The 12,672-nt window shown below is 42.2% G+C and overlaps 1 protein-coding gene across 1 annotated transcript in view; it reads right to left on the minus strand.

The window, feature by feature from the left end:
- LOC106584888 (protein FAM189A2-like) overlaps nt 1–12,672 on the minus strand; it is a 94,598-nt gene that overhangs the window by 24,887 nt on the left and 57,039 nt on the right. Inside the window, exon 7 of the mRNA XM_014170500.3 lies at nt 6,584–6,662. Within this exon, the coding sequence (XP_014025975.2) occupies nt 6,584–6,662 (79 nt within the window). The remainder of the gene's footprint in view (nt 1–6,583; nt 6,663–12,672) is intronic.

A 12,672-nucleotide genomic window follows, 5' to 3' on the forward strand; every position in this document is an offset into this window, starting at 1 on the left:
TGGAAGAGTTTACAGTCTAACCAGACACCTAGGTATTTGTAGTTGTCCACATATTCTAAGTCAGAACCGTCCAGAGTAGTGATGCTGGACGGGCGGGCAGGTGCAGGCAGCGATCGGTTGAAGAGCATGCATTTAGTTTTACTTGCATTTAAGAGCAGTTCGAGGCCACGGAAGGAGAGTTGTATGGCATTGAAGCTCGTCTGGAGGGTTGTTAACACAGTGTCCAAAGAAGGGCCAGAAGTATACAGAATGGTGTCGTCTGTGTAGAAGTGGATCAGAGACTCACCAGCAGCAAGAGTGACATCATTGATGTATACAGAGAAGAGAGTCGGGCCAAGAATTGAACCCTGTGGCACCCTCATAGAGACTGCCAGAGGTCCGGACAACAGGCCCTCCGATTTGACACACTGAACTCTATCAGAGAAATAGTTGGTGAACCAGGCGAGGCAATCATTTGAGAAACCAAGACTATTGAGTCTGCCGATGAGGATGTGGTGATTGACAGAGTCGAAAGCCTTGGCCAGGTCAATGAATACGGCTGCACAGTATTGTTTCTTATCGATGGCAGTTAAGATATCGTTTAGGACCTTGAGCGTGGCTGAGGTGCACCCATGACCAGCTCTGAAACCAGATTGCATAGCGGAGAAGGTGCGGTGGGATTCGAAATGGTCGGTAATCTGTTTGTTGACTTGGCTTTCGAAGACCTTAGAAAGACAGGGTAGGATAGATATAGATCAGTAGCAGTTTGGGTCAAGAGTGTCCCCCCCTTTGAAGAGGGGGATGACCGCAGCTGCTTTCCAATCTTTGGTAATCTCAGACGACACTAAAGAGTGGTTGAAGAGGCTAGTAATAGGGGTTGCCACAATTTCGGCAGATAATTTTAGAAAGAAAGGGTCCAGATTGTCTAGCCCGGCTGATTTGTAGGGGTCCAGATTTTGCAGCTCTTTCAGAACATCAGCTGACTGGATTTGGGAGAAGGAGAAATGGGGAAGGCTTGGGCGAGTTGCTGTGGGGGGTGCAGTGCTGTTGACCGGGGTAGGGGTAGCCAGGTGGAAAGCATGGCCAGAAGTAGAAAAATGCTTCAAATTCTCATTTATAGTGGATTTATCGGTGGTGACAGAGTTTCCTATCCTCAGTGCAGTGGGCAGCTGGGAGGAGGTGCTCTTATTCTCCATGGACTTTACAGTGTCCCAGAACTTTTTTGAGTTTGTGTTGCAGGAAGCAAATTTCTGCTTGAAAAAGCTTGCCTTGGCTTTTCTAACTGCCTGTGTATATTGGTTTCCAACTTCCCTGAAAAGTTGCATATCACGGGGGCTGTTCGATGCTAATGCAGAACGCCACAGGATGTTTTTGTGTTGGTTAAGGGCAGTCAGGTCTGGAGAGAAGCAAGGGCTATATCTGTTCCTGGTTCAAAATTTCTTGAATGGGGCATGCTTATTTAAGATGGTGAGGAAGGTATTTCAAAAAAATAACCAGGCATCTACTGATGGGATGAGGTCAATATCCTTCCAGGATACCCGGGCCAGGTCGATTAGAAAGGCCTGCTCGCTGAAGTGTTTCAGGGAGTGTTTGACAGTGATGAGTGGAGGTCATTTGACCGCTGACCCATTATGGATGAGGGCAATGAGGCAGTGATCGCTGAGATCTTGGTTGAAAACAGCAGAGGTGTATTTAGAGGGCAAGTTGGTTAGGATGATATCTATGAGGGTGCCCGTGTTTACGGCTTTGGGGTGGTACCTGGTAGGTTCATTGATAATTTGTGTGAGATTGAGGGCATCAAGGTTAGATTGTAAGATGGCTGGGGTGTTAAGCATGTCCCAATTTAGGTCACCTAGCAGCACAAGCTCTGAAGATAGATGGGGGGTAATCAGTTCACATATGGTGTCCAGAGCACAGCTGGGAGCAGAGGGGGGTCTATAGCAGGCGGCAACGGTGAGAGACTTGTAAAAACAAGAGAGGTGGATTTTTAAAAGTAGAAGTTCAAAATGTTTGGGTACAGACCTGGATAGTAGGACAGAACTCTGCAGGCTATCTCTGCAGTAGATTGCAACACTGCCCCCTTTGGCTGTTCTATCTTGTCTGAAAATGTTGTAGTTAGGGATAGAGATTTCAAAGTTTTTGGTGGTCTTCCTAAGCCAGGATTCAGACACGGCTAGGACATCCGGGTTGGCAGAGTGTGCTAAAGCAGTGAATAAAACAAACTTAGGGAGGAGGCTTCTAATGTTAACATGCATGCAACCAAGGCTATTACGGTTACAGAAGTCATCAAAAGAGAGCGCCTGGGGAATAGGAGTGTGGAGCAAGGCACTGCAGGTCCTGGATTCACCTCTACATCGCCAGAGGAACAGAGGAGGAGTAGGATAAGGGTACGGCTAAAAACTATGAAAATTGGTCATCTAGGACATCCGGAACAGAGAGTAAAAGGAGCAGGTTTCTGGGGGCGATAAAATAGCATCAAGGTATAATGTACAGACAAAGGTATGGTAGGATGTGAATACAGTGGAGGTAAACCTAAGCATTGAGTGATGATGAGAAAGATATTGTCTCTAGAAACATCATTGAAACCAGGTGATGTCATCGCATGTGTGGGTGGTGGAACTGAAAGGTTGGATAAGGTATAATGAGCAGGGCTAGAGGCTCTACAGTGAAATAAGCCAACAAACACTAACCAGAACAGCAATGGACAAGGCATATTGACATTAAGGAGAGGCATGCTTAGCCGAGTGATCATAAGGGTCCAGTGAGTAGTGAGGTTGGTTGGGGTCACGGCGATTCAGACAGAAGATGGTCTGTTTTTAGCCACCTCGTGCGTTTCCGTCGGTAGATTAGTGGGGTTCCGTGTGGTAGAGGGGACCAATCCAATTGGCAAAATAGTTATAGTTATAGTGGCCCAAGAAAATTAACTAACCGGTGTCTGTATGTAGCCTCGCTACTTCTATAGCTTCACTACTGTATATAGCCTGTCTTTTTACTATTGTTTTATTTCTTTACCTACCTATTGTTCACCAAATACCTTTTTTGCACTATTGGTTAGAGCCTGTAAGTAAGCATTTCACTGTAAGGTCTACACCTGTTGTATTCAGCGCACGTGACAAATAAACTTTTATTTGATTTGATCAAACAACAAGCTCAAGCACCTATAGTTTGCCAAACATTACTGGAACTTTCCATGGGACCGGGTTCTATGGTCAGATGAGACCAAAATAGAGCTTTTTGGAAACAAACACCAGAAGTGGGTTTGGCTTAGACACATGGACAATAAAGACTTTTTTCACAGCCTGATTTGCTCATATTTACTAAGGGTGCCATTATTAGTGGAGGACACTGTATTATTATTAACATACTTTTCCCCATCTTAGCTACTGTTGTATCAATATCTTTTGACCATGACCGTTTACAATCCAGGGTTACACCAAACAGTTTAGTCACCTCAACTTGCTCAATTTCCACATTATTTATTACAAGATTTTGTTGGGGTTTAGGGTTTAGTGAATGCTTTTAGTTTTTGAAATATTTAGTACCAGCTTATTCCTTGCCACCCATTCTGAAACTAACTTCAGCTCTTTGTTAAGTGTTGCAGTCATTTCAGTCGCTGTAGTAGCTGACGTGTATAGTGTGGAGTCATCTGCATACATAGACACACTGGCCTTACTCGTTAGTAAAGTTTTTCTTTATTTTAAGTAAGTGGCCTAGACACCTGCCCTGAGGAATTCATGATTCTACCTGGATTATGTTGGAGGCGCTTCCATTAAAGAACACCCTCTGTGTTCAGTTAAGACAGGTAATTCTCTATTCACAATATAGCAGGGGGTGTAAAGCCATAACACATACATTTTTCCAGCAGCAGACTAATGATCGTTAATGTCAAAAGCCACACTGAAGTCTAACAAAACAGCCCCCACAATCTTATTATCAATTTCTCTCAGCCAATCAGTCATTTATGTAAGTGCTGTGCTTGTTGATTGTCCTTCCCTACAAGCATGCTGAAAGTCTGTTGTCAATTTGCATTGAATCTGGTCAAACACAATGTTTTCTAAAAGTTGGTAACAGGCTGATTGGTCAGCTATTTGAGCTAGAAAGGGGGCTTTACTATTCTTAGGTAGCAGAATTACTTTTGCTTCCCTCCAGGGCTTAAATTGACATGGCAAATAGGAGTGGCAATATCGTCCACTATTATACTCAGTAATTTTCCATACAAGTGGTCAAACCCCGGTGGCTTGTCATTGTTGATGGATAACACTACTTTTTTCACCTCTTCCACACTTACTTTACGGAATTCTAAATTACAATGGTGGTCTTTCATAATATTTTTATTCAATGTTAATGTGTCGGGATCCTTCTCTTGCATGGCACTCGCTGCAGACTGTGGGACATCCACGGCCATCTCATCTCTTCTTACTCCTTCAGCTATTTTCACTGCCTCTACATAGGAGACCTGCTGGTAATATTTAAGTATATGTTCATATAAGGCTTAAACATATATTTATATACCTGTAATTTACATATAATTAAATACATGTACATACAACCTCTTATGGACAGGCGTTCCGCTAGCGCCTCACCAATATTCAATGGTAGCGCCTGGCGCGAAATACGAAAAACCTTAAAAATGCTATAATTTCAATTTCTAAACATATTACTATTTTACACCATTTGAAAGATAAGACTCTCCTTTATCTAACCACATTGTCCGATTTCAAAAGGCTTTACAGCGAAAGCAAAACATTAGATTATGTCAGGAGAGTACCCAGCCAGAAATAATCACACAGCCATTTTTCAAGCTAGCATATATGTCACAAAAACCAAAACCACAGCTAAATGCAGCACTAACCTTTGATGATCTTCATCAGATGACACTCCTAGGACATTATGTTATACAATACATGCATGTTTTGTTCAATCAAGTTCATATTTATATCAAAAACCAGCTTTTTTGACATTAGCATGTTTTGTTCAGAACTACCATACCCACCGAAAACTTCCGGTGAATTTACTAAATTACTCACGATAAACGTTGACCAAAAACATAACAATTGTTTTAAGAATTATAGATACAGAACTCCTTTATGCAATCGCGGTGTCAGATTTTAAAATAGCTTTTCGGTGAAAGCACATTTTGCAATATTCTGAGTACATAGCCCGGCCATCACGGCTAGCTATTTTGACACCCACCAAGTTTGGCACTCACCAAAGTCAGATTTACTATAAGAAAAATTGGATTACCTTTGCTGTTCTTTGTCAGAATGCACTCCCAGGACTTCTACTTCAACAACAAATGTTGTTTTGGTTCCAAATAATCCATAGTTATATCCAAATAGCTCCGTTTTGTTCGTGCGTTCAAGTCACTATCCGAACGGTGACGCGCCGGCGCTTTTCGTGACAAAAAATGTCAAAATATTCCATTACCGTACTTCGAAGCATGTCAAACGCTGTTTAAAATCAATTTTTATGCGATTTTTCTCGTAAAATAGCGATAATATTCCAACCGGGCGACGACGTATTCGTTCAAACACTGAAAGAAAAAAATGGAGTCGTCTCGTGCACGAGCGCCTCAGTGTCATTGTTCCCAGAAGGACCACTCACCAAAACCCCTGCAGAGCTATCATTCCACTTTCTGGCGCCTTCCTAGAGCCAATGAAAGCCTTAGAAAATGTCACGTTACAGCACAGAGGCTGTATTTTCGATAGAGAGGCTATAATCTTCTCAGGTTTTGGCCTGCCATATGAGTTCTGTTATACTCAGACACCATTCAAACAGTTTTAGAAACTTTAGTGTTTTCTATCCAAATCTACTAATTATATGCATATTCTAGTTTCTGGGCAGGAGTAGTAACCAGATTAAATCGGGTACGGTTTTTATCGGGCCGTGAAAATACTGCCCCCTATCCCAAACAGGTTAAAATATCTGTCAATATAATTTTTCCATACGGGCCACGTTGTCAATGGTGTGCTTACTGGGAGCGGAGTCAGGTGCAGGAGAGCAGAGAGTTGTGAACAGGCGCACACTTTATTTAGGCAGGAGAAACCAACAGACGGACGCCACTGCGTCGAAACCTCCATCCAATATGCCCAAGTGCAAAAACGCGCAAACAGTCACAATAATAAAGTACAAACAAATAAACATACCTCGTGATATAAAACAAGGAATAAACGCACACCAGAAATAGCACGTCAAAATGACACGAAACAATTACACACAAAGACATGAGGGGGAACAGAGGAATACATTCATGTAGTGTGATTGGGGAATGAAAACCAGGTGTGCAGGGAACAAGACAAAACAAATGAATAAATGAAAAATGGAGCGGCGATGGCTAGAAAGCCGGTGACGTCGACCGCCGAACGAACAAGGAGAGGAGCCGACTTCGGCGGAAGTCGTGACACGTTGTCCTATGAATTTTAATATCTAATAAAATGTCTTACATTGTGGTTGTGTTTTGGTGTGTTCAGACCTGTGACGCCAGACCATACCGGTTTATGCACTACGCTACACTACTCTGCCCAACCCAGTACTTGTTCCACCTCTTCTCTCAAGCTTTATTACAGTATGCCGGTCCATCAATCCATCCATCCTTGTGTCTTACCTCTAATTGAAGTACCCGCCTCTGAGCTGTTATTCAACTCTTCTGTGAGATCCGTCACGGGAATCTGAATCTCTGTCTCCTGAAGATAACATAGTCATTCGATATTATACTGTAACTGGAGATTGGGAGACATTAATAAACCACACAGTTATGAAGCAAACAATGAAAGTCATTATCCAGGGTTGGGGTCAATTCCGAATTGAGTTGTGAATTGCCATTTAATTTCAATTCAATTCTTGAATATGAATTGTCCACACTCCACAGGAAGCAGAATTAATAGAATTTGAATTAAAGGAAGTAGAATTTAATTCATTGAATTAATTCAGACTCAAATGCCTTATTTATTCTACACATCCAGAGGGACTTACAGTAGTGAATGCATACATTTCTTGCATTGTTTTCTTTGTACTGGCCCCCCGTGGGAATCGAACCTACAACCCTGGCGTTGCACACACCATGCTCTACCAACTGAGCCACAGGGAAGACCATTTTCCCTAGTGTATTTATTCCTGTGTTTCCTGTCTCTCTGTGCCAGTTCGTCTTGTATGTTTCTCAGTCAACCAGCGGTTTTCCGTTCGCCTGCTTTTTGCATTCTCCTTTTTCTAGTCCTCCCGGTTTTGACCCTTGCCTGTTGGGTCTCACCTTGTGCCTTGATACATCACCATAGAAATGTTTATTTTGACATCACGTATGGTTACCAATACCATGTAGCATAAGGTTGTAACATTTTTGGGAATGCATTCTGGGAAACATTTCTAATGCATTCTGGGAAATGCATTCTGATATATAACAAATATTAACTATGAATTATAATAGACAACCTACAAACGTGTTAGAATATATATATATATATATATATATATTTTAGGAGAATGAGTTTTAGAAATAAAAAACACGTTCTCCTAAATCAATTTTCGAGAATTATAGTGGCCTGGAAATATTCTAACATGTTGTGGGTTGTCTATAATAATCCATAGTTCCCTTAATGTTTTTAAATATCAAAATACATTTCCCAGAATTCATTATGTCAAACACTGCAGTAGGGAAGGGAACAATGTAATATCATGACAAAGAAAAAATGCAATTATAGTGTCTCCAGAAAATATTCAATATTGACTTTTTCCACATTTTATTGTTACAGCCTGAATGTAATATCCCATGTCAAAGTAGAAATATAATAATTTATTTTTTAAACATTTTTACAAAAAAAAAAATGAAATGCTGAAATGTCTTGAGTAGGGTTGTTGCGGTGACCGTATTACCACCAAACCAGCGGTCACAAGTCATGAAGGCAGTCAAATTCCACATGACCGTTTAGTCACCGTAATTAGGATTCTCCAAGCTCTGATGCTGCTGCTGGTCATTAGTAGCCTACCAAACTTGCTAACTGCCTTGTACTCAGCATTCTATTGTCCCTCTAATCACTCTGACATCTATGCAAATGTTTTTGAAAATCTAATCAAACACTTCATGAGAGCCCATGAGCTCATGTTGCGCAACATTTATATAGGCTATGCAATCGCGGGAGAAAACAGACTGATGGTGGCTAATAAAAAGAGGAGGATCCCATCAGCGTTCTATAGGCTAGGCCTACTATATTTATTTCTCAACTTTCCTAATATTAAGCATATTGCTTATATTTACAACAGGAGTATAGCCTATTTGGCTGGCATGAAAATAAACCACGGGGAAAAGCATCTTCCATTCGCTATTTACAGTTGAAGTCAGAAGTTTTCATACACCTTAGCCAGATACATTTAAACTCAGTTCTTCACAATTCCTGACATTTAATCATAGTAAAAGTTCCCTGTCTTAGGTCAGTTAGGATCACCACTTTATTTTAAGAATGTGAAACGTCAGAATAATAGTAGAGAGAATGATTTATTTCAGCTTTTATTTCTTTCATGACATTCCCAGTGGGTCAGAAGTTTATATACACTCACTTAGTATTTGGTAGCATTGCCTTTAAATTGTTTAACTTGCGTCAAACGTTTCAGGTAGCCTTCCACAAGCTTCCCACAATAAGTTGGGCGAATTTTGGCCCATTTCTCCTGACAGAGCTGGTGTAACTGAGTCAGGTTTGTAGGCCTCCTTACTCGCACATGCTTTTTCAGTTTTACCCACAAATGTTCTATAGGACTGAGGTCAGGGCTTTGTGATGGCCACTCCAACACCTTGCCTGTGTTGTCCATAAGCCATTTTGTCACAACTTTGGAAGTATGCTTGGGGTCATTGTCCATTTGGAAGACCCATTTGTGACCAAGCTTTAACTTCCTGACTGATGTCTGTAGATGTTGCTTCAATATATCCACATAATTTTGCTTCCTCATGATGCCATCTATTTTGTGAAGTGCACCAGCCCCTCCGGCAGCAAAGCACCCCCACAACATGATGCTGCCACCCCTCATGGTTGGGATGGTGTTCTTTTTATTCAGCTTTGTTCAATTGTATTCTTCATACTATAAAATAATATCAAATAATGCCACGGAATTATAAGCAAATCTTGTCTGCTAAATGAACTAGTGTAGCCCACAGCCATTTGGCATAGCCACATTAGGAACTAACATAAGGACAACTCAGCAATTATTTTCTTCTGAAATAGACTACATTTTCTTCGTATTATGCTTCTATAGACCTGTCTAAAATAAATAATGGATTTATTGTGATGGTTTAGGCTACATTACATGGATTTATTAGACTAAAATGGCTTGTAGGCTACAGTGGGGGAAAAAAGTATTTGATCCCCTGCTGATTTTGTACGTTTGCCCACTGATAAAGAAAGGATCAGTCTATAATTTTAATGGTAGGTTTATTTGAACAGTGAGAGACAGAATAACAACAAAAATATCACATTTACATTTACATTTAAGACTTTTAGCAGACGCTCTTATCCAGAGCGACTTACAAATTGGTGCATTCACCTTATAATATCCAGTGGAACAACCACTTTACAATAGTGCATCTAAATCGTTTAAGGGGGGGGGGGGGGTTAGAAGGATTACTTAATCCTATCCCAGGTAGTCCTTAAAGAGGTGGGGTTTCAGGTGTCTCCGGAAGGTGGTGATTGACTCCGCTGTCCTGGCGTCGTGAGGGAGCTTGTTCCACCATTGGGGTGCCAGAGCAGCGAACAGTTTTGACTGGGCTGAGCGGGAACTGTGCTTCCTCAGAGGTAGGGAGGCGAGCAGGCCAGAGGTGGATGAATGCAGTGCCCTTGTTTGGGTGTAGGGCCTGATCAGAGCCTGAAGGTACGGAGGTGCCGTTCCCCTCACAGCTCCGTAGGCAAGCACCATGGTCTTGTAGCGGATGCGAGCTTCAACTGGAAGCCAGTGGAGAGAGCGGAGGAGCGGGGTGACGTGAGAGAACTTGGGAAGGTTGAACACCAGACGGGCTGCGGCGTTCTGGATGAGTTGTAGGGGTTTAGTGGCACAGGCAGGGAGCCCAGCCAACAGCGAGTTGCAGTAATCCAGGCGGGAGATGACAAGTGCCTGGATTAGGACCTGCGCCGCTTCCTGTGTGAGGCAGGGTCGTACTCTGCGAATGTTGTAGAGCATGAACCTACAGGATCGGGTCACCACCTTGATGTTAGTGGAGAACGACAGGGTGTTGTCCAGGGTCACGCCAAGGCTCTTAGCACTCTGGGAGGAGGACACAAGGGAGTTGTCAACCGTGATGGCAAGATCATGGAACGGGCAGTCCTTCCCCGGGAGGAAGAGCAGCTCCGTCTTGCCGAGGTTCAGCTTGAGGTGGTGATCCGTCATCCACACTGATATGTCTGCCAGACATGCAGAGATGCGATTCGCCACCTGGTTGTCAGAAGGGGGAAAGGAGAAGATTAATTGTGTGTCGTCTGCATAGCAATGATAGGAGAGACCATATGAGGATATGACAGAGCCAAGTGACTTGGTGTATAGCGAGAATAGGAGAGGGCCTAGAACAGAGCCCTGGGGGACACCAGTGGTGAGAGCACGTGGTGCGGAGACAGATTCTCGCCACGCCACCTGGTAGGAGCGACCTGTCAGGTAGGACGCAATCCAAGCGTGGGCCGCGCCGGAGATGCCCAGCTCGGAGAGGGTGGAGAGGAGGATCTGATGGTTCACAATATCCAGAAAAACGCATGTCAAAAATGTTATAAATTGATTTGCATTTTAATGAGGGAAATAAGTATTTGACCCCTCTGCAAAACATGACTTAGTACTTGGTGGCAAAACCCTTGTTGGCAATCACAGAGGTCAGACGTTTCTTGTAGTTGGCCACCAGGTTTGCACACATCTCAGGAGGGATTTTGTCCCACTCCTCTTTGCAGATCTTCTCCAAGTCATTAAGGTTTCGAGGTTGACGTTTGGCAACTCGAACCTTCAGCTCCCTCCACAGATTTTCTATGGGATTAAGGTCTGGAGACTGGCTAGGCCCCTCCAGGACCTTAATGTGCTTCTTGTTGAGGCACTCCTTTGTTGCCTTGGCCGTGTGTTCAAATAAACCTACCATTAAAATTATAGACTGATCATTTCTTTGTAAGTGGGCAAACGTACAAAATCAACAGGGGATCAAATACTTTCCCCCCCCCCACTGTATGTGTGGAAGCCAGGAGATGATAAATGTGTTTATGTTAATTATTGGTCAATTACCGTGAGACCGACAGTTATTTGTTTGACAATCACCGGCTGATGGAATTTCGTGACCGCCACAGCCGTAGTCTTGAGTCAATAAGTATTCAACCCCTGTGTTATGACAAGCTTAAATAAGTTCAGGAGTAAAAATTTGTTTAACAAGCCACATAATAAGTTGCATGGACTCACTCTGTGTGTAATAGTGTTTAACATGATTTTTGAATGACTACCTCATCGCAGTACCCCACACATACAATAATCTGTAAGGTCCCTCAGTCGAGCACTGAATTTCAAACACAGATTCAACCACAAAGACCAGGGAGGTTTTCCAATGCCTCGCAAAGAAGACACCTATTGGTTGACTCAAGGGTGTGAAAACTTACAGTACCAGTCAAAAGTTTGGACACACCTACTCATTCAAAACTAGTTAAATAGATTTTTTATGACAAAGTGTAAACATGTTTTTAGACATTTTAGTAAATTTATTTAAACTAAAATACAGATATCTGATTTACATACAGTACCAGTCAAAAGGTTGGACACACATACTCATTCAAGGGTTTTTCTTTATTTTTTACAAATTTCTACATTGTAGAATAATAGTGAAGACATCAAAAGTATGAAATAACACATACAGAATCATGTAGTAATCAAACAAGTGATAAACAAATCAAAATATATTTGATATTTGATATTCTTCAAAGTAGCCACCCTTATCACAACCGGCTGTGATTGGGAGTCCCATAGGGCGGCGCACAATTGGCCCAGTGTCGTCTGGGTTTGGCCGGTGTAGGCCGTCATTGTAAATAAGAATTTGTTCTTAACTGACTTGCCTAGTTAAATAAAGGTAAAAAATAAATTAAAAAAATTTGATGACAGCTTCGCACACTCTTGGCATTCTCTCAACCAGATCATTAGGTAGTCACCTGGAATGTGTGTGTTTCCTTCTTAATTCATTTGAGCCAATCAGTTGTGTTGTGACATGGTAGGGGTGATATACAGAAGATAGCCCTATTTGGTAAAAGACCAAGTCCATATTATGGACAGCTCAAATAAGCAAAGAGAAATGACAGTCCATTATGTCAGTCAATCCGGAAAATATCAAAAACTTTGAAAGTTTCTTCAAGTGCAGTTGCAAAAACTATCAAGAGGTAATGATTAAACTGGCTCTCATGACGACCGCCACAGGAAAGGAAGACCCAGAGTTACCGCTGCTGCAGAGGATAAGTTCATTAGAGTTACCAGCCTCAGAAATTGCAGCCCAAATAAATGCTTCACAGAGTTCAAGTAACAGACACATCTCAACATCAACTATTTAGAGGAGACAGCGTGTGAATCAGGCCTTCATGGTCCAATTGCTGCAGAGAAACCACTACTGAAGGACACCAATAAGAAGAAGAGACTTGCTTGGGCCAAAAAACACGAGCAATGGACATTAGACTGGTGGAAATCTGTCCTTTGGTCTGATGAGTCCACATCTGA

Source organism: Salmo salar, chromosome 24 (assembly GCF_965601325.2).
Source record: "Salmo salar chromosome 24, fSalSal1, whole genome shotgun sequence".
Classification (NCBI taxonomy): domain Eukaryota; kingdom Metazoa; phylum Chordata; class Actinopteri; order Salmoniformes; family Salmonidae; genus Salmo; species Salmo salar.